At 41.8% G+C, this 27,996-nt stretch overlaps 1 protein-coding gene and 1 long non-coding RNA gene across 4 annotated transcripts in view; both read left to right on the top strand.

Moving 5' to 3' along the window:
• Positions 1-27,996, top strand: part of LOC131222838 (uncharacterized) — a 34,905-nt gene that overhangs the window by 5,897 nt on the left and 1,012 nt on the right. Inside the window, exons 2-4 of one of the 2 annotated variants that reach the window (XM_058218048.1) lie at positions 12,777-12,911; positions 13,051-13,159; positions 13,999-14,093. In XM_058218048.1, coding sequence (XP_058074031.1) covers positions 12,777-12,911; positions 13,051-13,159; positions 13,999-14,093 — 339 coding nt within the window. The remainder of the gene's footprint in view (positions 1-12,776; positions 12,912-13,050; positions 13,160-13,998; positions 14,094-27,996) is intronic. The other variant, XM_058218049.1, reaches the window with a different exon arrangement.
• On the top strand, positions 1,936-2,911 carry LOC131222839 (uncharacterized). 2 transcript variants are annotated; one of them, XR_009160201.1, is made up of 3 exons: positions 1,936-2,112; positions 2,203-2,488; positions 2,628-2,911. It is a non-coding gene; the product is annotated as an uncharacterized LOC131222839 (long non-coding RNA). The 2 variants fall into 2 exon arrangements; XR_009160200.1 differs by having other exon boundaries at positions 2,606-2,911.

The raw sequence follows: 27,996 nt of genomic DNA, 5'->3' as shown, positions 1-27,996 counted from the left end.
AATATGGAGGTTGAGTTGATAGAGAAATCTATTGATATTTATAAGAAGGAACAGGGAAGACCGGATGTACAATTATGTCAGATGGGTGGACTAATGGAGTGAATTGGTTGATTACAATTTTTTTGGTTGATAGTTTAAGTGGTATTGTATTTTTGAAATATGTTGATACGTTTGATATTTCAAAAAAAAAATACGGACAATTTGTTGGGCTTACTCGAGTCAGTTATTAATGAAGTGGGCAAAGAGAATGTAGTACATATAGTTATGGAGATGAAGACATTGTTTTGGTCTCCATGTGTAGCTCATTGTATAGATTTAATGCTTGCAAACATTGGAAAGTTGCAAGTTCATTCGGAGACTATGGTGAAAGCAAGGGATATAGCAGTCTATATTTACAAACATGGTTGGGTTTTGAATTTAATAAGGAAGCACACAAATGGGGAGATAACTCGATCAACCATAACACGGTTTGCTACATGTTACTTGAGTTTGAAAAGCATCCATGAAAATAGAATTGGCTTGAGGTCGATGTTTACCTTAAAAGAATGGGAAGGTAACAACTTCTCCAAGACCGTAAAGGGGAAGCATTTTCAAGATAGTTTTGGCCGATGTAGGTTTTTGGCCATTTATTAAGTTTTCCTTGAAGACCACTCTCCCATTGGTCAAAGTACTACGGCTAGTTGATTCAAATGAGAGGCCGACCATGGAATATTTATGAAGTGATGGATCGGGTGAAAGTGGCTATATAAAAAACCTTAGGAGAGGTGAAGAAGCGATATTCAACCATATGAGAAATCATAGACCAACAGTGGAATATTCAGTTGCATAGGCCTTTACATGCGGCGACTTATTTCTTAAATTCTAGATTTCAATATGATGACAATTTTCATTCGGAGACCATGGTGAAAGCAAGGGCTATAACGGTCTATATTTACAAACACTGTTGGGTCTTGAATTTAATAAGGAAGCACATAAATGGGGAGTTGATTTGACTGGCTGTAACATGGTTTGCTACGTATTAATTGAGTTTGACAAGCATCCATGAAAATAGTATTGGCTTGAGGTTGATGTTTACCTCAAAAGAATGGAAAGGTAGCAGCTTCTCTAAGACCGCAAAGGGGAAGCATTTTCAAGATAGTTCTGGCGGCTGTAGATTTTTTGCCATTTATCAAGTTTTGCTTGAAGACCACTCTCCCATTGGTGAAGGTGCTATGGCTAGTTGATTCGGATGAGAGGCCGACCATGGGATATATTTATGAAGTGATGGATCGGGCGAAAGAGGTTATATCAAAAAACTTGGGAGAGGTGAAGAAGTGATATTTTACCATATGAGAAATCATAGACCAGCGGTGGAATCTTCAGTTGCATAGACCCTTACATGCGGCGACTTATTTATTAAATTCTAGATTTCAATATGATGAAAATTTTCATTCGGATTTAGAGATTAAAACTGGCTTGTATGACTGTATTGAAAGAATGGTTCCAGATTCAAGGAAAATGGTCATCACTGATGAGCAGATGGATAAGTTCAAAAGGGCCTATGGTTTATTTGAAAGAGAGACAACAAAATTAACTAAAACGACAAAGCGACCAAGTAAGTTTAAGTTTGATGATGTGCCTATCAAGGTATTTCATAACGGTAACGGTGGCCATAATGGCCACCACTGTTACCTTTACGATATAACGGTCATTACGATCTCTCTTCTTCTTCTTCGTCTTCTTTTTTTTTTTTTGTTGTGTGTATGTGTTGGAAAAAAACCCAAGAACTTGTATCGGCCTCGTAATGGGCCGTTACGGCCTTTACGGGAGGGTGTAACGGGGGCTATAATGACCTTTATGTTTTTTTTTTCCTGTAACGATTGTTTCAATGTTTATGACCCGGTAACGTGTAATGGTTGGTACTGTGACCTTTACGTAACGGCCTTTACGGCACACCATGGTGCCTATGGTTTTTGAATTAGTTTATTTATATAATTATATGAGTGTTTTTTAGGTTTATGGTGGGAGAGTTAAGGAGACGAGTGTCCAGAATTGCAAAAACTAACTATTTGTATTTTTAGTTTGACATATAGTGCTACTGGTTGTGAGTGCAACTAGACCATTTTTGAGCAGGTGAGTCATTATTGAATTCATTACTCAACTTAGGAATTCACTATGTAGTGACCAATAGCCTTATGTTATGTAATATTACATTAATTGTAGATACATCCAAAGAAGAGGAATAAACTCGAGCAACAAAGATTGAATGCGCTTGTCTTCATAAAATTTAATCTCTAGCTCGAAGTCCGTCATGCAAAGAGAGAGGACCAAGGGCTTAATCCTATATGCTTATCAAATATGGAATCTGATGATGAATGGATCATAGAGAAAGATGATCTTGCACTTCTTGTAGATAACAACCGGATGGACATAGGTGAATGCTTTGCTGAAGGATTGGAGGATGTACAAGGTGTAGGTGGATCCACATCAAGACTGGATGGGTGACGTGGTATGATTGCATGTCATATCGTATGATTTGTATTCTTATTGTTTAGTCTTGTAGTCTTATAATTATTAATTATAATAGTCTTATATTATAATGCATTATTCAAAAACTATTTTATAGGTCTTATAAAACTTGTTATCAGTAAAGCGAAGGGAAAAGCGAAAGTGGTAGAAGAAGAGGAAGAAAAGTTTATTTCAACATCAAATTCTGAAGGTTGAAGATGATGTTGATAATGTTGATCTCATTGATGATGATAGCGCCGCCGCAACCGATTAAGAATAGATTCGTTTGGACTTTTTATTTCCTTTTTAACTTATAGAAACAAGTGAATAGATAATACATTATACATGTAAATGGGGATGGGGAAAATGTTATTTTTTGAATCATATAAAGAAAAAAGGGTTATTTTTTGAACTTGATTATGACATGAAGATACCATACATTCATAATGAATCAATGATACATTTAGTATACAGTTTATCACAATTTTATATTAAATTGTTTTTTTTTTAATGACATTTTTTAATGAAAATCCGAAAAAAAATCTAACTATTTACAATATGATTCACGATATGATACAATTCAGACCCTTTCAGGATTTATGATATGATAACGATTATGACAACATTGCTTGCAGATGATATCTTTTTCATTGGCCTTGTGACGTGAGTCGATTCATTCGTGCACCACAAGCACACAATCCAAAGTCCATCTCCTAGCAACAAAAGAACTTTGAACAATAGAGATGACTCTCTAGAGAATTGCACGGAACTTGGACCAAGATTTTGGCTAGGATTTTGTATGAGCTTCCAATTAGACTGATTAGCCTAAAATCCTTTAGGCACTCTGCTCCATTCTTTGGGATAATAGTAATGAAGCAGTTGCCCAACACCGATGCTAGCCGACCGCCTTTAAAAAGCTCAATAATAAAGTTGATCACATCACTCGTTAATAACTCCCCAAAACTCCTAGAAAAATGCTAAGGGCCAGTTTGGGTAACTGGCTTAAAACGTATTACGGTGGATGGGATTCGTCAATCCATGATGTGACGGACGGACTCGTGTTTGGATGGCCATCGTCTCTCCACGTTTTAAGACGGATTGAATGCGCCTGATGGAGTTGGTGGGATTTCGAAATCCCTGCATATGCCTCTCTCATTTCCTATCCCTCGTAGCGACACCCGTTGTCTTCCCCAGAACACTATCTGGACCCTATGCGATTGGGTGACTCTCCTCAGAAGGAGGAGCGAAGGGAGGAGCTATTTCTCGGCATCGCGAGTAAGAATCCAAAGGGTCTGTAGAAACTATATCAGCAATGTCATTTTGGAGAAAACTCAATTCTTCGAAAATCTTGATTTTGGGTTTGAGGGTCTTGTCGACATCGGTGGAGAGGAGCTTGTGGGCGTGCTGGATCATTTTCTCAATGTGGGTCCTGGAGAAACTGCAATGGACGAAAAAGGCAAGGACAAAATCGGATTTTTCAGGAGTCTTGATGCGGGTGAGGGCAGTAGAGGCCTTGGAAGCAATTTCGGATGAGAATCCATGTTGGTTGATTAGATAATCAACAACGGAGATGGAGTTTTGGGATGGAGATGTCATGCAAAACTGGGACAAGGGTATTGGGATGGAGCAGTAGAGATAGGTTTTGAATCGATTTGAAGGGGTTTTGACGGTGAATGAGATGAGATTCTCCCGGAGATGCAGAGGCATTGAGAGAGAGAGGAAATCCCATGGGGTATCCAAACAAAATCTCTTTCGAAATCTCATTCGATGGTTGCAATCCCACAAAACCCAAATAGGGCCCGGCGGCGCATGGGATATCGATTTACACCATAATCTGCTGACATTACCCTGCGCCTCATAAATGCATGGGATGGTCGTAATTCCATCCCATGTAATCCGCCGTATTTCACGCGGCCAAACACGACCTAACAGAAGCCATTTGGGCTTGGAGTCTTTATCCCTTTCCAACGCTTTAACCCCAACTCTTAGCTTTTTCCTTTGAAATCAAACTTTTTAAGGATTTTTCTTTTACTTCAGACAAGCGGTTAAATGGCAAGTTGTCTAGATGTGGCTGCATCCACCCTTCGCCAGTTATTAAATCTTTTTTAAAAAAAAAAAGACTATAACTTCACTCTTGCTCTGTCTTCCACCTTGTCTTCTTTCATCTTTACGCTACGAATCATGTTAGATCTCTCTTGGGCACCAACAATGTCGTTGAAGAACTTAGAATGTTGTTTCCACTTGATTTCTTCCTCCTTCAACTTGTTCTTATATTATAAAATTAAATTCTCCCTTGCCACTCTTTCTTCCGCCAACAACTTCTCTCCTTCCTTTATATCAAGCGTTTGAATATCCCACAAAATAGAGTCCACCTATGCCTCCTGCTTAACTCCTCTTTTTCAGTCATTGATCCTCCCTTTATGTAATTTCGACTTTTTTTTTTTTTTTGGGTCCTTACCCTTGCTCCGGTGGTAGACTCTAAAGAGTTTCAACCCCTGGTCAAGGGTTCGAGTACCCATATGTGGTGAAATTCCACTAGCGTGAGTGTGTGGGTGTGTGCGTGCTTGTGTTTTTTTAAAAAAAATGTAATTTCGACTTTTGGAAATGGTTGAACCTGACAAAATTTGCTACTTTAAAGGATTCCCACCACTCCACTAAACCGAGGAAGCCCTCCGCCTCTAGCTACATAAGCTCAAAATGAAATGGGCGTGGCCTCCATTTGCCATCATCCACCTCTAAAAGAATCCGACAGTGATTGTAGACCGGTCTTGGGAGGCCCCCTTGCAACACTAGGGGTTGTTTCTTGACACAAGAAGCCAAAACAAAAAACCTATCTAACTTAGGCATCACGACCCTCTCGTAATTGTTCGACTAAGTGAAGGTCTCATCATCCATTGGGATACCTACTATTTCGTTCCTAGTCACCCAATCCGAAAAGTCTCGTGTTCACACCCCAAGTGCAGGGTTGTGATGTAGTAATAAACTCGGTAAGCCCGAGGTCGAATCCACAGGGACTGAAACCTGTACGTTATTTGAAAATAACCAGATCTAGAACTAGGCTAAGATGAAATCTAAACCAATTGTGATTTGAGGAATAATGGTGAAATATTAATCTAAACTTAAAGAATTCAGAGAAAGGGAACTAGGGATTTAGAGGATCCACTTGTAGAGATCAGGGAGATCTTATGCCTGCTTCATGGATATTATACTGAACTTACTCGATATAGTTTTCAAGAGATGAAAGGTATAAGAATTAGGTATGATTCCATCACAAATCCATGCCTAAGAGACAAGGTAAACAACAGAACTTAGACCAATCCATAACCAACTAAAAGATGTATGAGTGTGAGGAAGGATTCCATCATCCAACCATGTCTATGAGACGACGGCGAACAACAGGGTTTCCGAACATCAAAATAAAAGGAAAGGAATTATTCAAGCCATCACAAATCTACTGTAATTTAAATCACAACAAACCATTAATGACTAAAAGAATTTCTTAAATCAAAACAGAGTCAATCAGTTCAGTTCAAATCAAACCTGTAGAAGCTCCCATCACGCCACAAGCTTCACCTCTTAGCCCTAGCTAAGAGGTTTAGCCTAACATAATTAGACTAAGTCTCAACATAATTCATAGGAAAAAGAAGAAAAATAAAGAAAAAATCTATAAAACTTCCAAACACTTCTCTCTCCGCCTCTCTTTCTCTATCTGACGTCCCCTATTCAAGCACACCCTCTTCTCCACGTTTGGAACTCTTTTTATAGCTTTTGGAGTGGTGGAAATTGGATTTGGGAAGCTATCGCACGCGCAGCGAAAGCCTTTTCACAGCCAAGTTTGGGGCTTCATAACTCTCGCGTTCCTTGCGTTATTCCTATAAAATCAACGTCTCTTGGAAGTATTTTGGCTGGCCTACATGATGGACGGTTCAGATCTACCATATGATCAAAGATGGTGGGCCACAACTGCCTGGAAAATCAGATTTCGCGGACGTGCGTAGCCTTTCGCATGTCCGGCGCTGACGTGATCGGTGAGCTCCACAGAGGTGTTTTCGAGGAAATCCACCCCGTCCATTAGATTGCCCTCGAAATTTCGGTAAGAAACGGATGGTTTTTCATGTCCATTGACTCAGAATCAGAGAAGAAATCATTAAAACATCAATTTGAACGTTGCAGGGCAGTCCACTTATGGCCTTTGTATCGCGCACGTGTGCTTGTATGGGTCCAAAAGTTCAGCATAGGTTTGAAGAATTCATGGCCCTCTACAAGATGGACGGCTTGGATCATCCGTACGGTCATTCTATGGGGTCCACTAGCATCCGCAAAAACGGACGCCGTCCGTTCGTTACAACAGCGTCAAACGGCAGTTGCCGTATTGAGAAGAGAACGCGGGTCAGCGCTGCTGACCCGCCTTACGTGGTTCGGTGCGCAGCGGCACGTGTGTACCTTATGTACACACGCTGTATAAACGGGGCCCATTGTGATGTTCCTACAAAATCCAAACCATTCATTCAATTAATCTCCCTATTTAAGGCGTTGAGACCAGATTTGAGGCAGCTTCAGATATCAGGTGGGCCCAGAATCGATACCGATACGGGACACCTTGGTTGGGGCACTTCTATAGTGATCCGAGGGCTGAAATTTGATATGTACGGTTAATTTATGGCCCTCAGGCCATCTATGTAGGCTTGGGCCAATCAGATGGCGGGAACTATGTGATCTTGCATTCTTCATCAATTTCGGGCCTCTTTAACGTGAATGGCTTGATTTCCTTGGATCCCTGGCATGTAAATTCTTCAGTCTTGGTTCTCTGGAGTGCGTCCCTTGCTCTGGTAACTTCGGAGTGTCAAATCCATGCTTTTAGTGCTATTTTTCAGTCCACGCTCCTGATTGCATCCTGCAATAAAAACACAATTAAAATATGACATTAAGCATTATCATGTACGTAAAATCAGGCAATAACTGGGGTCTGATATGCAATATTTGACTCTCAACACAACCCCCAACCAGCATTTTGCTAGTCCCGAGCAAAATATGCGAAAAGTAAGTTGAGAATTACAGAACAATTTCTATAAACTCGAGTGATTTTTGTAGAATAATCCAGATATGAGAATTCCCAGATTCATGAATGTTGGATATTACTTTCTCCTAGACTCAAGCGCATGGTAAACTTCATAATCAAGTTCAAAGTATTATTCCATTAATTAGAAAAATTCTAATCATTGAGATCTATGAGCGTACAGTGTAATCTCAGCTTATCATCATTAAAATTCACTTCTCTATTTCAGGATATCATTGGTAATCAATAAGAAGATTCATGATAACCAAAACTTGCCTCACAGATCATCTTTTTATTCCTTCAACTTTTGATTTTTCTATTAAAAGTGACGCCAAGAAGGGGAATCAAATCCTCACCTACAGGGAGCAAACCTATGATGAAGACTGTACACCCAAATTTTTCACATATCATTCATAGGGAATTAAATCTACACCTATAGGGAGCAAACCTATGGTGTAGACCATTCGCCCAATCCTTTCAATTTCTCAGGTTGGTTCCTTTCAAGCTTAGTGAGTACCAAGTAAATCCTTCAATATCAAACTGAAACCTTAATGTGAAAGCGAGATGTGACATGTGAGATCATAACTCAATCAATGTTTACAACTTCTAATTTTGGATTAACAATTCAAACTTAACTATGAAATCCAACAGATACTGAATCCAAGTGTCTTAATTTACCAACATCACGTATCTTGAAATTCCAAGTGCCCTAGATGGCCTTCAAAATCCCTTCGAATTCACAAGAAGGTCCATTGATTTGGCTAATCGACTGGTCAGGGGGTTTCTTTGTTTGGTCTCTTCTAGAGGTGGTGTCTTCCCCTCCAACAGTTCCCATTTCTAGCGATACGGGTTACGTGTGGAGATATGGAGCTTCGTTGACGATTGTTGCATCCGCGTGGCTTCTCAAGAGCAACAAGATTCTCATTTTTAACAACTTATAGGAAAGGGCAGTGGTGGTTCCAAATGCTTGTAGTCTTTGCTTGAAGGATGAGGAATCTGTGAACCATCTTTTCATTCACTACTAGTTTGCGAAAGGAGTCTGGGATTGAGTTCTCTTTGCTTTCAACATCTCTTGGGTCATGCCTAGGTAAGTCTGTGGTCGAGTTATTTCACTCCTAGCATGAAAGGTGTTTCAAGCGCCAAAGATAGGGCCAAACGGAGGCTTGCTATGCTCGTGGTTCTATGGTCAATCTGGTGGGAGAGAAACAATAGATGCTTCAAGAATAGCAGGGCTTCTTTTCAAACAACTGCAAGGAAAGTATCTGCTCTTATTGAGGACCGGGATCCTTCTTTTTGTTTTTTTTGTGGGGGTTTTTTTTTTTGTGGGGGCCTTTTGTGGGTCTTTTTTCTTTTTTTGTTTTTTGTTGCTTCCATTGTTGCACGTTCTTTAATAATATCATTTTCTTTTTAAAAAAAGAGGCATACAATTTCTAGTAAGTGATTGAACTCATTCAAACCATTGGATTATGACTCTCCTAATGCCTAGGGAAAGCCCAAAAAAAGAAAAGAATAAGGGAACCCGCCAATGTCCATCTAATAGAAAATTCAAAATCCCGGGCGTAGGATCACTACCTCATCCATTCCCTCTTCCGACGACTCTCTCCCTACTTCTCTAAAAAAGCAAAGGAGGAGCTTTCCTACCTCTTTCCATTGCATAAGAAGAATGCCTCTCTAGTGCACAAGAATAGCGCCTCTATCTAGTACATAAGAATGAAGAAGATGACCCAAATATGTTAATACCTCCACGTTGCCACAGTTGTTTCTTATTGTCGATGGGACACCAAATTTGTGATACACACTGTTGATCTTGTGTGTCCCACCTTGGATGGACATGTGCCTTGGGTGATCCAAATGATTGATGTTGGGTTTCTCGTTAGGCCAATGGCTTGTGTCTTATTGTGCCATCACATGAGATCCTACCTTATGAGTCCACCGACTATACAAGTGGGGCCTATCATTTTTTCATCCAGCTTGGTGAATCACGACACATGTGGAATACTTCTAAAATCTAATATATGTACCAGGTGGGCATGAGCCACACATGATCCTACCTTATGAGTCCACTGACTATACAAGTGGGGCCTATCATTTTTCATCCAGCTCAGTGAATCATGACGCCCATGGAATACTTCTAAAATCTAATATATGTACCAAGTGGGCATGGGTCACACATGATCCTGACCATTCAACCATCTATTTCCTCTGGGAGGCAATTGTAGCCCACCGTATGGAAGTTTCAGAGCACCGATCCATGGGCCTTACTTTTAGAAAATGATAACTAAGATATGCATTAATGACCTAGTTCTTTGGGCCTTGTACATGTTTAGTGGGACACACCTAATGAACATCTTGGATCGTGCACTTAGCTTGGGCCTGGCATAAACTTATTGGGTTGGGCCAGGCTTATTGATTTCTGCCCTCATGGGCCTGGGCTGGATTCATGCCAAGGTTCTGTTTTGCGGGCCGGGCTTAGACAGACCTTGGCCCCTCCCAAGCTCGGCTAGTTGACAGCCCTAGATGCTGGGCATTCACCTGAGGATAGCAGGTACTTTTGGCTGCAAGGTAGAGGGCTACGATCGATATATCTTGGATTACCTTTGTGCGTAGGTAGGCTGACTATGAAGCTATGGGATGTGGTGCCAAAAGTGAGAGAAAGCCCATCCCTTTCTTTCCTTTTTCTGCCTCCATGCCGCCACATAGGAGGGGCAAGGGATGTTGCCTTTTCTTTTCATGCTTTTTTCAGATGTTTGGACAAAGCAACAATCAATAGGATTTCCCTCAAATCCATATACATGGATAAAAATCTAGTTATTAAAGGTGGAACCATACAACCACCTTAGTTTCACAGATCCTGCTACAACACATCCTAATCTGGCTTTCCCACAACCACCCCACCCAGTGCCTCTACCTGTTGCAACAAGTGATCTATAATTGGAAGAATGGAGAGGAAACTGTCCGCATGAAAGAGCAGATATCTATCATTGGGGGATATAATCACTCTCATAATACTGTCCTTTGAGAATATGCTGGCGTACTTTGTCTTTATTCAAATGTCCTAGAAGTGTGATGACCCATTAAGCAATTGCAAAGATATTTCCTTTGGAATGGGTCCAATGACATGAAGAGATACCGATACCATTTGATAAAATGGGAGGAGGTAAGCTGGGAAGATATTGCATGTATGAATGAGGGTCTCCTTGGAAAATGGCTGTGGAGGTTCGGGAACAAGGAAGATCCTATTCCTATCTGTTTGTTGTGATGTATGGGTTGGAAGAGGCAGGATGGTTGACGAAGGAGTCTGCAGGATTTTGAGATGACAGATGGTGTGGTGATACCCCATTTACGTCACTAGTCAGTTGTCTTTATGGGGTACCAATGGATAGGGGATTAAGGATAGCCAATTGTTTCACCCTGTTTAGGGACAACCTCGTTTGATGCCTACATTCTGGCAGGAATTTTTCGGGCTCGAAAGGGGAGGAATTTGCTAGGTATAACAACAAATACACAGTGTAACTCCAATGTTGGTATAGAGGAATGTATAGAAATGGGACCTAACTTTAAAAAGGGCCTTCACAGTGAAAGAGTACTACATGGTTAGGAAAAGGGAAGGAAGCTCAAGGAATATCATGTGTGATGCTCAAATGCCCCCCTCGAAAGTAGTGGCTTTTGGGTGTCTGGCAGCAAAAGGAAAATTCTCAGAGTCAATCAACTTAGGAAAAGGAAGATGTCGGTCATAAGTTGTTGCATATTATGCATTAAAGCTGAAGAAACAGCCAATCACTTGCTCATACATTGCCAATTCTCCTCTGGTGTTTGGTGGAGGATCCTTGGTCTCTATGGGATTCAGTGGGTGATGTTGTCATTGATAATGGAGCTCTTTCAGACCGAGACATGGGTCATGTTCGACAAAAAAGAAAGCTGTGGGGTGGTGTTTAATGATACAAGCGTCATTGTGTTCTTTACGGAAAGAGCATAATAACAGGATTTTCAACAACAAATCGGCGTCTGTGACTATTATTTTTCAGAAGGCAAAAGGATGCATGCTTTATTGGGCATTGGGGGCCCCCTGTTTCAGGGGTTGTAGTTTGGAACAAAGAGAAATGACTATTAGTGATTCCTAGTAGCCTCAACCAGGACCTTCAGGTTGATTGGTTGTCAATCCTGATCCTTTGCTGTTGTACACACACCCACACACATATATTTAAAATCTTCTGTGTTTTTCTTCTCCTATACGTATTCACATAAGCTGCTGCTGCCCAAAAAAATATATTTGTGAGTAATGGTGTGATATCTGGCTGTAGGGGTGATAAAATTGTGGATTTTCGAGTTAGATCTGTAGATCCCTTTATGTGCTCGTCCACATCATGTGTTCACCTTTCCAAAATAAAGATCAATCCCCATTACTCCCATATAATTGGATGACATGGAGGTTATATGTATCTGGTAACAAAAGCCAGAAAAAAATCATGTGCATTTAATGTGCAAAGGAGAGAGAAATGTTGGCATCTCTCTCATCTTTTGGAAATAGGACGATCTCGGATGGTGATCCTATGCAGATTACTCTTATATTTTGGAAAATGGGATGATCACTTTTTCAAGTTGCAGATCTTTTAAAGAATACCAAGGGAAGAGATGGTCAGGTCAATGTCATTGTTGGCTACTTGTGCATTGACTATTGGATCCTTAAGTAACACACGTCTTTTGTGCTTCCATGCTTTAAGTAAACAAATGGATATAGAAGGAATGCTTGAAGAAGTGAAGAGTAATGAAACTTTAAGGAGAATTGCTAGAATACATCCCGATGTAATGCAATAGGATATGTCGGGACTTCAGCCATTGGATTGAAGTCTTTTTCAATGACCCAAACTGTTTATGTGATGGACCTCACGATGGATATAGAATGGCCCAGTTGACTTCTCAGGTCTAAATCCTTAGTGACCTTATACTTTGGAGATGTTGTTGGCACTGGTCCAATACCTCAAATCTTCCGCAATTTTGTTCTGTGTTTAGTAATTCTGTATCTGCGTACTCTTCTCTGAATGGAGATGGCAGGAGTTCCTATCTTTTGCTTTTTCACCTAATAACGATTATTCAAAGAGATGATCTCTCCCTTTCATATTTCTATACAAAAAGAAACTGCCATTTTCTTTCTTTCTATGTTTACTTGAAAATATGTTGCCACTTCTTTGGTTGACTTACCGTTCTCTTGTTGCCTTTCCTTTTTGTTTTTCAGCATTCCTAGATTATCATGACATACCATACAAAGTTGTGGAGGTCAACCCCCTAAGTAAAAAAGAAATCAAGTGGTCCGATTATAAGAAGGTTCCAATACTGACAGTGGATGGTGAACAGCTAGTTGACTCATCAGGTTTGCAATCATATATTTCCATAACAAAAAAAAGGATTAATTTTATTTTGTAATTAGCTGTAGATGAGTAGGCATTGCCAATTTGTGACAGCTTTATGCATTTATCACTGAAGATTACATGCCATTTTGGATTTGTAAGGAATACAAGCTTTTGGCTGTGATGGTGCAGATATAATTGAGAAGTTAAGCCATAGGATCCATCCTGAAAAACAGGTTCTTAGTGATGATGAAGAGAAGAAATGGAGAAGGTATGGTCTCTTTGCTACTTTTGTTTTCTTTGGTGGTGCAATTCTGCTGAAAAAAAATTCCTATTCATTCCATGTATTTTAGGATGTCAATTTCAGGCCAGCAAAAAACATTTCTAGCCACTACATTTTGATTCACCTTCATAAAATGCTTGATTTTGTTATTCAATCCTTTTGAACGTAAGCCTACTCCAAATACTCCCTTACTGTGCAATCTTTTGTGGCTATGGTTTTTGGTACTATCTTCACATTAAGGAAAACATTTGATACTCTGGCTGAGAGTGATGGCCATTTTCCTGGGCACATCCATTGTACATGGGGATTCATGTACCTCAATTAGAACCTTGTAGAATCATGGGCTGCAGTTTTTAGATGAGTGAAGACCTAAAAGTCACTGAATGAATCACTCAAGCTGGTCAATCAGTGGACATATCTAATGGATGGTTAAAACTAAGAACAGTCATCAATAAAAAAATCCACCAAATTCATTAGTCAGAGCTTAGAATTGTCCAGTCAAAATTTGATTTTTGGGCCATGTCATATTCAATGGGGTACCATTTGGACGGTTTGAATTTGGGTAAATGCATTCTATGCGAAGAATGGATGAGTGCCTGTGTATGGCTTACCATTCTGCCAGCATATCACATAACTACTTCACATTAATGATCCTGATCATGTTTTGTTGGTTTTGCTTTCATTCTGCTTTGCCTTTATCCTTGTAGTGTTTTGCCAAATTTAGTTTTGAGATATCTTGTAAAAAACTATTGTTGTTGGTACCTTGCCAAGTTTGTTTGACTTTGATGGCATAACTGGACTAATGCTGCATTTTCTTTACTATTTAGGTGGGTTGATGATCACTTGGTCCATGTCTTATCACCAAATATATACCGAAATACTTCTGAGGCACTTGAATCATTTGATTATATCACGAGCCATGGTACGCTATTGGAGTAGTCATAGTTTAGTGATTCTGGTACTAATCAGGGTTTGATTATATGCCTATGTTGCTAATAGAGTTGGGGTGTCATATGTACTATATTCTATGTTCCTTTTCTGTTGCCTTTCATATACTGCCAGGAAGTGTGGTTTCTATGTTGCTGTCGCAGAAGCTAGATAAGTTTATTATTGGAATGATGCATTGTTTTTGTTTGCATGCATGCATGCATATGTTTACATGTGAGAGAAAAGGGTTTTAAAGAGACTAATCAAAATTTCACACCCTAATGTTATTATAACCAACCCTAATAACCAAAAAATGAATGGTATATGGCAGGAACACTATACCGACATTGAATATGAGATTTTTGCACAAATACCCATGCCACGCATGCAAAACTACATCTTCTACACTTCTGATTTCTGTCATGTCAAGATTAGGCCTTTTCTTTTCTTTTTCTTATGATGAGTGATAGTTGTATTAAAGAGAAGCAAAATAAAATATAACAATGGCACAATGCCAAACAAATTGGGACAGGCTAAAAAGGTGGTGAAAAACAAATGGCCAACCTTAGAAACTAGCCGAAAAAACTAAAAACAGAGACGGAAAACTAGTAATAACAAAACCAGCGAAAGCTGCTGCCTATCTCATGTGTTTCATGATCAACTCCATCTTAGACACCCCCAATTTGGCCAGATTGGCCCCACATCGTATGGGTTAGGACCTCGGCCGAACATCCTCATGGGCCCCACTTCGCATGGGTTCCACTTCACATGGGCCACCCACCCCGAGTGTGTCCCCACACCCCACAGGCTACCTCACTTGAGCCTGGTGTGAAAATGCCGCTGCATTAATCATTCCTGGTGAGGAGTCTCGATCACGAGACCTCCCGCTCTGATACCACTTTGATGCAGGATAATGAGCCACTTGCTCTAAAAGCTTGAACTGATTGAGCATGGCGAATTAATCCCTTTGTCTCATAGCCCAGGCCCCACATCACATGGGTTAGGACCTCGGCTGAACCTCCTCGTGGGCCCCACTTTACATGGGCCACCCACCTCGAGTGTGTCCCCGCATCCCACAGGCTACCCCACTTGAGCCCGATGTGAAAATGCTCCTGCATTATTGTGTCCATAGTTTTCAATATCAATGCCTGGCAAGGAGAATCTAGCTCATTCAAGACCTGTCTGCAAGAGTGCATGAAAAGTAAATTTCCTGGAGGCAGAAGTCTCGTGCGAAATGGATCAAAGAAGGCGACAAAAATACGAAAATTTTCCATAGCTTAGCTTCTTTCCACGCCTCCGCTAATAAAATCTCCAGCATTATCATTGGAGGAACCCACACGGAAGATCAATCGTTGATCGAAATAGAGGTTGTCTCTCATTTCAGTGCTCTATTAAATGGAGGATTGTGGGATAGACCTCGCCTAGACTTCCTCTAGGTGAACACTTTATCCCCAGATGAGGTGCGGTTGCTGGAATTACCGTTCTCAGAAGAAGAAGAAGTCATAGATGCTATCAAATCACTCCAAGGGGACAAGGCGCCCGGCCCCGATGGCTTCCCAATTCGTTTCTTTCTTCACTTCCGAGAGACCATAAGATCGGACATTTTGAATTTCTTGGCCGAATTCCACGAGAGGAGCAGATTATCAAAAGACATCGGTGCCTCTTTCATCGCGCTCATCCCCAAGGTAGCAGGTGCGGCCAGTTTCAGTGAATTCCGTCTAATCAGTCTGATCGGCGGCCCTTACAAAATTCTGGCGAAGGTCCTCGCGTCTCGCCTAAAGAAAGTCATCGGATCAGTCATCTCTCGTAATCAATGCGCGTTCCTCCTGGGTAGACAAATCACTGATTGCGCCTGATTGCCAATGAGTGCTTCCACTCCTCTTCTAGATCTGCCTCAAAAAGCATTTTTTGCAGTCTGGATGTCGAAAAAACGTATGACCATGTCGACTGGGAGTTCCTATTGTATATGCTAAAGCGAATGGGCTTTGCATCCAGGTGGTGCAGATGGATTGGAGAGTGCATACGATCTTATTTCTTCTCTATTCTTATTAATGGCTCGCCAAAAGGTTTTTTCAAAAGTCATAGGGGCATCAGGCAGGGGGACCCTCTTTCCCCGTTTCTCTTTCTCATTGTTGCCGAGGCGCTGTCTAGGATGCTCCACAAAGGGTAGGCAGAAAGGATAAAGGCCGATCAGATTCGCACGTTCAGTTCGCAGATGATATTCTTATATTCTCGGAGGCTTCTCCCAGCAAAATGGACAATCTCCGAACGGCTATCCGTTGTTTCAAGGTGGTATCAGGTTTGAAAATTAACATGGCCAAGTCAAAACTATTCAGGGTGAACCTGTCTGTTGAAGAAACTCAGGCCTTCGCTGCCAGGTTTGGGTGCCGCGCTGACTCTTTTCCGACAACTTATGTTGGTCTGCCGCTGGGCCGTGGCGCACCTCCAAAAGAGGCCTAGAATAAGGTTATTCTCAGACTCGAAAGATGTCTGGCCAAGTGGCAATGCCGCCTTCTATCGATCGGTGGTCGTCTGACGCTCATCAAATCTGCCATGTCTAATCTACCGGTTTACTTCATGCCCCTTTTTAAATGCCCCCCCTCAGTTCTTTCAGCTATTGACAAATTGAGACGTGATTTCCTATGGCATGGCAAAGAAAGAGATTTCACCTCATGAATTGGAAGCAAGTATGCAAGCATTACAAAGAAGGTGGAGCAGGCATAAAGGAGCTCAACTGTATGAACAAGACTTTGCTCAGGAAATGGATCTGGAGGTTAGGATCGGAAGATGGTAGCCTATGGAGCTCGATTATTAAGTGCAAATATGGTACTTCGTATGGGGGATGGTGGACGAACCCTTTATCCAAGCGCAAGGCTTCGTTTATATGGAAGAACATCATTCGCCTGCAAAATGAAGTCCTCAGTGAGGTCGGTTTCGAGCTAGGTAAGGGCAATAGAATTAGTTTCTGGAAGGATACCTGGGTTGGTGTCAGGCCCCTCAAAGATAGGTTTCCCTCTATCTTCAGACTGGCCCCCAACCAGGATATAACGGTGGCTGATTGCTTCTCTGTCCTGGATGGTAAGATGGTATGGGAAATTCGCTGCAGGAGAAACCTAAAGGACTGGGAGATTCCAGACTATGCCAACCTGCTTGATTGTGTGTACAGGTCCAGTCCAAATCCCAGTATCGACAACAAAATCATCTAGAATTTGGACAAGTCTTCGCGATTCTTGGTCAAATCCTTCTACAATGTGCTCGCCCCCCTGCATTTGCCGCCCGATGCTTCTCATCATCATGTATGTTCTTATCCAATCCCCCCCAAAATTCGTGCGTTTGCATGGCTTGTTGCCAACAAGAGGATCCTAACTGTAGACAACCTGAGGAAAAGAGGGATGGTGCTGCCCAACATTTGCCTATGCTGCATGAAGGATGTGGAATCGGTCGATCATCTCCTCCTCCATTGCCCCTTCTTTTACTCCATCTGATCAGATTTCTCCAGAAGGTTCAACATGCATTGGTTCATCCCTCGGTCCGTCGACCTTCTTCTCAGAGCTTGGCACGGCGTCACATTAGGAAATCCAAAAACTCAGTTATGGAGAATGGCCACCCTCGCTCTATGGTGGTCAGTGTGGTTGGAAAGAAATGCTAGATGCTTCCGCAGTGCTTCCTCTTCAGTGGAGAAAGTGGCTTCCAATGCCATCAGATCGGTGATCGAATGGGCCACTTTCGACCCTTCCTTAAGGGAAGCGGACTTTACTTTCCTCGTTGCTTAATGGTCTATGCCATCTCAGCATAGTGTTGTTGTTTCCTTTTGTCTGTGCTTTTCCTGTTTTTCCTTATCAATGAAAAGCATTGCTCTTAAAAAATAAAATAAAATTTCAATATCAATATTGTATCAGTCGATATGGCATATCGTATTTGTATCAGCCTAATACGATACGAGTTACAGGACCAAATCGGGCCATAGCAGTCGATGCGGGGTGTATTGGCACCAATATGGGCCCAATATGGGCCAATACAGGCTGATACACCCATAAAGGTCCATCTTCTTCTTCTTCTTCTTCTTCTTTTTGTTTCTTTTGAAAATTTCACTAATGTTTGCTCATCTTTTTTCATTTAAACCACAGAGGAAACTTAGAAAGTCATTTAGGCTAGATCTAGGCCTATTTTAGGATCAAAGCAAAATATTTCAATGGGATTTGACAAATCAAAGTGAAGGGAACATTATGGGAAAATAGGACAGAAGAATTAACCTTCACTTTCTCTTTGATAATTTCATCTCTTTTTTTTTTCTTTTTTCTTTTCTTTTAATTTTTTTTTTAAATTTAAATTTTAATGTATTTCAATGTGATGGGCTCTGATTCACCAAATTTTGCTTGATTTGTGTTCGATTAGGGCTCATTTAGTTGACTTTCAACAAGTCAAACTGGCATGCAACATATTTATCAAAGAATGGTCTGATACAACATTATATGCATGTCCAAAATACAAAAAAAGAAAAAAAAAGAAAAAGAAACTAAAAAAGAAAAAAAGAAATGGATTCTTGAATATCTCGTTTTTCTCTTTCTTGTTCCAGATATTTTCCATAATTCTTTAGCTCTTAAAAGATATAGATTGATATGGGCTGTGATATGGTCTGATACGGACCGATACTAGTACATGATGGCCGTATCATATTGTTTTCTTGCCGGGCTTATATGCCCCTGATACTGATATTCAGAACTATGGCTTAGTCACCCTCTATTATAGCAGGGGATATGGTGAAGCTTAGTGCTAATTTGACTGATTTCAGGAGGGAAGATGCTTCTGCAATGCTCGTGTCTGATACACCAATTGGGCCAATAACTGATTGACACATTGCTTAGATGGTCATGCACCAGACCACCAATGCCTGTAATGTCATGCCCCAAACTCAAAAAACGGGCTCACAAAATTCTCGATCGCCGAATCCGGCGCCGACAGCCTCCGTAATACCCCATTCTCCGATCCCGGCACTCACATGCCAAATTCCGATCCTGGGATCCTACAAGGAGGATTTTCCAACGAACTTTTTTTTTTTGTAAGAAGCATAACCACAAGTTTACCCAAATCACAAAGGCAACATCATCATCACATATCCACTAATATAATCATTTGGATACAATGCAGAAAGAGAAATATACATATATCGAAATCAAGGCTCCAGAGGACAGCTGCACACTCCAAGCTCAACACTGCTGCAACCTAACACCACCTGCACGCATCTATCGTGCATAAGCTTACAAAAGCTTAGAGGGTGGTGGAAGTGTGTGCAAAAGATAAGTGCCAAGTATATAATAAAGCCCACAAATCATACACTATCGGAATAAGCGGAAATACTGACAAGATCATGAATCATACAACATCAGAGTAATGCGAAAATATGCAGTAAGTCCATGAATGCTATCAGCTGTACCAAAGCTATGTGATGCAAAACATAATAAGACAATAACAGATGCTGAGTATGCAATGCAATATGTAAATCCTGACGAGACGCAAATACCATCAACCTCATCTAGGCCATATAAGTGCAAAACATAGTAACCCAAAATGCTAAGTACTGCGGATGCAATGTAATATGCGGTGCGAATGAAATGATCATGCTGGGATGTGAAGTCGGGATGATAGTATGAAGTATCACAGGCTATGGGGTCCATCACAAGGGACTTCTATCCAAACCAGTCCCATACCTAAATTTAGATAGTCAGACACAATGTGGTAAACTCCTAATCTCAGGTTAGTTGCGCACCCCAACCGAAATCCTGGCCATGCGATGGTACATGTAACAAATAGTTACGCACCACCAGTCCGAGTGGATAGTGAATGAATGAATGAATAGACATGCAATTCCTGCTCAATAAGTCCACATATCAGTACGGTTACTCTCTGGAAAAATCACCGGGGTCTATTACACTCCACTCAGACATCCTCCTCCCTAGTTGCACAATCCAATGAGTGGAAGAGACCTCACTATCCGCCTGCCAATATCAGGCCCGACTCGTCGATAGCGGACCCATTTACGAGTTGGTCATACTCAGCCTAGCTTATAGCCCCCCTCACTCGGGCGGATAAGGCCACACCCCCTTCCAACCGACCACGACACAGTGGGAGACACGACCTCATGGTATGGGCACCGACGCTCATATTCCACTCGGTCTAGACGTTGGAGTAACTCCTGGTACCAAGGATGTTTTGGGATTTTCACCCAAGGACATCCTAAGTGCCCACAGTGCTAAAACCAAATATTTCCGGTGTCCCATCTGGCCATCCATGATGTGCCTGTGGAGGTCGCGGCCCTGATGTCGCTAGGGCGTACAATGATCATGTCACATGTATACGAGATGCATGAGTCACACTATCCAGTCATGCAACAATCCTGCGCGTACGGCGCGATAATGTGGGCACTCCATCTCATAAGGAGTCCCGTAAATAGTCCGCCCAATGGCGTATGCTATGATCAAACATTCCTCATATCAGTCATACATATGATGCGTATGGGCATGAATCATGGAGTTATACTATGCATTTTATATGGTAATGAACTATCCTCACAACGAAGATGGGCCTTGATGGCCTACACACAACAAGTATGGGCTTATCAATGGGCCCTAGGGAGAGTTATAATGTGGACATTTAACCAACATTATTCTTACAATGTGGACGTCAAACCAACATTGCTCTCTCAAGGCATGGCCCGCCATAAATGTCATTACATAACCCATGGTGGAATCACACAATGCAATAGACCTTGTATACATCCCATTGGACCTCAAATACATCAAATGAGCCTCAACTCACGGGCCCTAATACATCACAATGGGCCTTAACCCAATGGGCTCCAAATACAGCACAATGAGCCTCAACCCACGGGCCCTTATACATCACAATGAGCCTCAACCCATGGGCCCTAATACATCACAATGGGCCTCGACCCATGGGCCCCAAATACATCACAATGGGCCTCAATACATGGGCCTCAAATACATAACAGGTGGGCCCTGCACCTGGGCCTCAAAACACACAACAGGTGGGCCCCGCTCATGGGTCAAAGATACATCCTGATGAGTCACATGTATATCAAAGTGGGCCTCCTGATTAGGCCACGAAATACATCAAAGTGGGCCTAACGGATGGGCCACAAAGTACATCAAGGTGGGCCTCAACAACGGCTATAAATATGACAAGATGAGCCTAATCACTTGGGCCTTATATATACACCAAGGTAGGCCTCAACGGACGACCACAAATAAATCAAAATGAGCCTCATACATATACCAAGGTGGGCCTCAACGGACGGCCACAAATAAATCAAAATGGGCCTCATACATATACCAAGGTGGGCCTCAATGGGCGGCCACAAATAAATCAAAATGGGCCCCATACATATACTAAGGTGGGGTCCACTTGAACCATAGATCTGTTTAATTTTTAGTCTCAAGCCTGTAATACAAGCTTGCCAAATGGTGGATGGTTTGGATGCAACCCATGCATCATGGTGGGGGTCCACATGAAGGCCCACCATCCCGTATATTATATATAATATAATATATAATTTATATATAGTACATGTATACAATATTATATATAATATAATATTTTATACACACACACACACACACACACACCCCGTCCCACACGTGGGGGTGGGTCCCACCGTCCAGTGTGGACGGTGTCGATATACATCAATGTGGGGCCTGCTGCCAACAAGGGAGCAGCTAGATGGCTCCTGCATAGGTAGCTGGGTGCACTTAGGAAGGCAAAGGTGGGTACCACGTAGGGCCCACCACCATGCATATATCATATAGTGTGTATATATAATATATAATACAATATACTATTTAGTAGTGAGACCCACAACACTTGCTATCGCCATATGGCAGTGGGTCCCACCATCAAAACATATGGACAGCATGTGTAAAACACGTACATCACGTGGGAGGTCCCACCGTCCAGTGGTGTGGACGGTGGTGACAAAACACATACATTCTGGTGGGTTCCACCGTCCACCTGGACGGTGTGAATAAAACACTTACATCACTGTGGGGCCCACCATAATGTTTATAAGCCATCTAATCCGTTCATAAGGTCACGCAGACTTGGATGAAGATTAAAAACAAATTTCATATTGATTCAAAACTTCTGTGCTTACCCAAAAGAGTTCCAATGGCAGACGTTAAATCTCCACTGTTTCCCGTGATGTGGGCCACCTATGCTCTGGATGGGGCTGATTTTTTTGAAGGGGGTCCGCTTCAGGAATGGGCCCACCCTATGAACGGTGTGGATATATAGCATACATCATGGTGGGGCCCACGACTGGGCCCTGTCCTGCCTGCCCGTCTCCATGGACGCGAGCAGCGTCCTGCTGCACAGCAGCAGCAGGCGCTACCCCTCTGCCTTCTTATATTTTATTTTTTGAAAAAATATAGTTTTTCTACGGTTTTTCATGCGTGGGGCCTGCATCAGCTGAATCCACCCCGGCCACTGGTTTCCATATCCTGAGACAGACTAAACAAGCCCAATATCTGATATTTTTCAGTATGTAAAGACATCAGGTGGTTTTTCAACAGTAAAAACTACAGTTTTTCTATGCTATGGCCCACTAGAAAGTCGGATCAGATTCATTTTTTGGCTCAAGGCCTAAGACAGGATGAGGAATGGAATGGATGGCATGGATTGGATCAATGCATCACGATGGGGCCTGTATGAGCAGCCCACCAAAAAAGCTTAAACAAGCTAATATTTTTATATATATATATATATATATATATATATATATAGCCGCCAATGCACCACACCATTTCATTCTTCACTGCCTAGCCACATCCAGCGTCCCTGGACGCTGGACGGTTTGGGTAACATATATTTAAGGTGGGCCCCACCCACAAACATGCTACCAGGGTGGGCCACCAAATGGTTGGATGGCTTGGGTGAGACACACATCCAACCATTTGTGATGTTCTGCTGCGTGGCACAGATCATTTATTAGTCTTAGGTTCTGTCTTCAGAGACTCTGGAACTAGGTGACTCGTGATAGCCGTGGCACATATGAGTGGTTGTCCCGACATTGTCGTGGGGGCACACATGTCAAAATGTGTGAAAGGTGGTTCTCTAGCTTCCATCATTGGGTGATGGGACCCTCTATGCTGAGCATCGACTATGAGGAGGTCTGTGCCCAATTTAGGGACTTGGCTATGTGAGAGGTCCATTTGTGGGCTGCATGTGTCCATAGTCCTTTAGTGGGCTATTTGGCGTAGATGCTGTGACAAGTTTTTGCTTAGGCACAGAGCTCCACCCAATAACACTTGGTGCATAGTGCTAGAGCTTGTGTTCGAAAGGTCCTAATGTGTGGTTCAAGGTCCTCTCCTTTTGTTGGGGTCCCTAACGCATGATGCGGGGTCCTCCAGTGAGTGGCGGAATGTTCAGGAAAGTGAGGCAAATGCAATTCCTTGTCTTCTTTGAAAAGTCTAAAGGTAGTATATGTATCTCTTTTTGTATATGTGTGTGTCCTCCTCGAAATGAGAGTCGGGGTGTTTATAGGTCAGTGGGCCTGATTTTCTCGACACCTTGAGGTGGAAACCTCTACGCCTGCCTTAGCAGTCTATGTGGTCTAAAGGCCTTTGCTGGTTTTTTGCTTCTGCGTCACTACGTGATGATGTCATTGTTCGGCACAGGGCAACTAGAACTAAGTTGAGGCGGCGCAAAGATGCCATCAGATGCATGTCATTGTATGTATGTTATCCCTATGTGTGTGCATGTGTGTTAGTCTTTTGGGCTACAACACAACACCACTTGTTACCCCAAGCTTCTCTCCTCTCTCTTTCTCCCTTCTTCTTCCTCCCTTGACACTTTCTACTACCATTAGCTCGTTTTGGGAAACTGATTGAAATTGAATATCACTAAAACAGTCCAGGAAGGAAAACATTAAAAGCATTTCAAAGTAATTAATAAAACAATTACTTCTCTTCTTTGGTGTAAAGCAGCTGATCCCCATCTTTAATCATTTCCAGCCAGTTAACTCTCCTTCTAGTGTTGGAAATCATGTGGAAATAGGCAATATTTTGATCCCGACCCTTAATCCACTACTCTCCAGATAATTGTCACCAATGTATTTCTTCCATCCAGAGGGAAATTTCCATTAACGAAGAGACTTTGACCTTCCTACTCATTTGAGCTTGGGACTGTGGCCCGAGATCATCTTCGATATCTCCAACTGGGCTAATTCTAGCTGAAGGTTATTCTTAATGGATGTCACCAAAAATCTCGTTGTTCCACACCTGTAGCTTCTCTTTAAGCTCTTTAACTAGGAGATGAAACATGACATTTCACTCCCGGAGATAGAGAATTGCGACCACCATTCCAAGTCTAGCTCCACAAACCCCAGATGCTTGAGCCACATCAACTCAAATCTGAAAGGTTTTGGGCCCTAGGATGTGAATGATGTTGATAATAATAGGGGTTTGTGGTCCTACACCTTGTTAGGGAGGACTCTTTGGCATGCTTTGTGGGACTTCTCCTAGGATGGAGGAAAAAAAAATCCAATCTACAGAAGGACCGGATTCTCCTGTTTGTTCAACCATTTTGTCAATGAGTTCACTAACAATGATACTATTTTGTAATTGTTGATCCCCTTTTCTTTTCATAGCCGAACCTAATGACATTAAATTCACCTCCAAGCACCACGGTGCTTCCCATCTCCTCCGAATCCCATCCAAGTTTGACAAAACAACCGGTTGCATATTCAGTTCATTTGGACCATAGATTGAGGTCGGAACCCATCCATCCCCTCCTAAAGCAGGTTGTAACAACATCGAGATCGACCATTTTCCCAATGACTCCAACTTCATAGGGTTTTAGCATCCCAAATAACAACCATCCCTCCTGATCCGCCTATGCCTAAATGCTTACTGTAACGCTTTGGTTTTCGCCACTCGAGTATAACACTCTCGTGATGGAAGCAGTGATAAGCTATGGAATATTGTACATGGGTACGATTCCCATGGTTCCTCAATTTAGATTAGCATTCACATAAATCAGAGTAGCACACAATCAAACAACGTTTATCAAAAGTAATGAAAGCAGCCTTGCAAAGGAATATCAGACTAATATCCAAAAAAATACCCTCAGTAGGGGCCTGTACAATCCACAATAACCTGTGCATAGGAATACCCAAAAGAAAACTGTTCAAAAGAATAGATTAGTAGCCTATTGATTGAGCTCATATAGCTCAGCCACGCTAGTGAATTGCTCCTCATTGGCTAACTCCTCGCCACTTGTACAGCGGACTAGGAACCAATGAAAATACTTGAAGGTACCTGCTATCACAGTATCTAGCCACCCGATAGCACCTGTGTGCTGTGAATGCATGATGAATCAAATCTTTATTTGTTCGATTCATAGATAATCCATATAACAAAGCCTCTACAACTAGTGGCCGCTTTGGTCTGACATGTAGACCTTACCATCGCCAATCCATATATAATCTCAACAAGCACGGAGGTTTCCTCCCAACAAGGCCAACAAGGCACCAAGGCCATTCAAGAACATAACAAAGGGATTCTACCCAACAGAGTCAACTAGGGCACATAACTTCATAGGGATGGTAAATTTACAACTAAATTTCATTTAACCCATTACAAGGTGACCAGTAGTTCAAGGTACAATTTCATGAATCTATCCATTTAGCAGGCAACACGTGTGAATCACATTAAAGCATGTTACATTACATGTTCATGTAAATCATACAGGGCAAGGGATATATTTGAGTAATCAAAAGCACGCTAAGGAGTGTCCGTGTGTGAATCGACCTATACAAGAACTAAACTAACTTGTTCATATACAGGGTTCAAAAGTTAAGAATTCTACCCAATCATTCTAAATTTAGCACATGTGAAGTAGATTATAAGAGTTATCGCATGATTCATAGGTTAGTTAGCATGATTATTCTAATTTTGAGACTATTTGAAGACAAAAGATGTCGTAGGGAAGCTTGAAGGATGGATCTTCACCTTGGAGCTGGAATCCCTCGACTCAAATGATTTAAATCACCCAGGGGTAGGAAATTTGGGGAAAAGCTCCAAACCCTAACTTCAAGTGCACAAATACTGTTAATAACTTAAATTTGATTCTAATCAAATGTTCAACAAGGGTTTTTGTGATTACCCACATCAATTGAACGATTCCTGCCACGATTCGGCAAATGGGGCATCAAGTCCTATCGCATACAAACCCTAATGTTAGAATCCGAAATTAGGAGAAATACGAATGATTTTCCAACCCTAATAGCTCCAAATGGCTTAGGAATTGAGAAAATGCATAGGTACAGCTAGAAGGCCACTTACCAAGCAAATGGGGTGAGTCCATCCTAGGGAAGGACGCTTGGCAGCTTGCACGGCCCTTAATACGGAGGCTAGCAACCCTAGATTAGTAGGATCTTCCTCCTTCCACCTTCTCCCTTGCTTTCCCTCTCAAAATCCCCCAAGGTTTTGGTGGGATGCACAAATGAGAGGAAATGCCCTTTTATACCCAAGAATTCCCCCCCCCCCCCAATTTAGTAGCTCATGTGCAAGTTTTCCACGACTTACACGGTCTGTCGGTCGGACCGACAATGCTTACACATTTTTTTCTGCTTCATGTGCTCCTGTCAGTTGAACCGACAGGGTGTCTGTTGGACCGATAGGGCATTGGTTTCCCTCCTAATGCGAGCAGTTGCCTAGGTCCCAAGGGCTGGTTTGCGTTCGTGGTTTCGTTTCACCTACAAGCTTCCTAAGTTCTTGAGTTTCGGACGTGTGTGCATGTGCAGACACACTTTCTCGAAAAGCTTTTAAGGTAAAGCCTGTGGTCATCCAATGCCACAGGCCGGGGTGTTACACTTACCTAGTCACAGTTATCCTATAAATCTCTTAAATCCCAAATAATGATCATCCTTTCAGCCCCCCTGCAAGCCCTCAAATATACAGCTGATCTTTACGCATCCCCCATCCATTGCTCGAAAAAAGGGGACCTGCAGCACCTATGGGGCAAAAATGGCCTTCACGCTTCCCAACCTGCTCTGCCCAAAAACATTCTTAAGTCTGTCCAGAATTTCAATTGTGAGTGTTGGAGCATGTCTAACGCTCCAATTTCTTAAGAATGTTAGTGTCATTACATACGATGATTGTCTTTTACAATGAGTATGTTGTTCTGTGAAACTTTTTCCGTGAAAAGGTTATTTTAGGGCTCTATTAAACCATATAATCAGTTATGTAACTATTGAACATCTGCAGGACAATCCAAACAGGCTTTATGTAAATTATATTCCTGCTCAATTTTGGAGCCTTTCTCATTCAAACTCCAAACCTTATTTGCTTTTTTCATTTTCTTCTCTCATTTCGGTGATCACAAGGGAACCATTTTGAGTGATTGATGTCCTGATGCATGAAGGATTGGTCCCACATTCACTATGTTTGAGCATGAGATATCCAAAAGATGCAGCTGGGGTATATATATAAAAAAAATTCTTGGGTCACAGAAAAATTGGACTCTGTAACAAGGGATGGAAAAAACATTGCCAGTCCCAATGGACGACATTGAGCAGTTTGTACCTGCACATAGCCACCCCCATGTTTACATTCCTGGTTCTTAACATGAATTTACTGACAATTATTTGGAGAAACTAGAACTCCGTTATTTCAGAACAGGATTTGTTGAAATGCTTATTGAAATGCACCATAATTCTGTAGGTTCATGCCTCAAGTGTCCTTTATATGAAGGTGGCTGCAAAATATTTACATCAGATGAGTGAACTATGATGAGTTTCTGATTTTCATGTTAATTATACAATTAAGAGCTTTACTGTGTTTGGGTGTGGTTGTTGGGTGTCTTAAGCATGCACGGTAGACTTG

This window comes from Magnolia sinica, chromosome 13, assembly GCF_029962835.1.
Source record: "Magnolia sinica isolate HGM2019 chromosome 13, MsV1, whole genome shotgun sequence".
Lineage (NCBI taxonomy): Eukaryota > Viridiplantae > Streptophyta > Magnoliopsida > Magnoliales > Magnoliaceae > Magnolia > Magnolia sinica.
The sequence above is the reverse complement of the archived record's forward strand: the minus strand, read 5'-3'. Positions and strand labels throughout refer to the sequence as shown.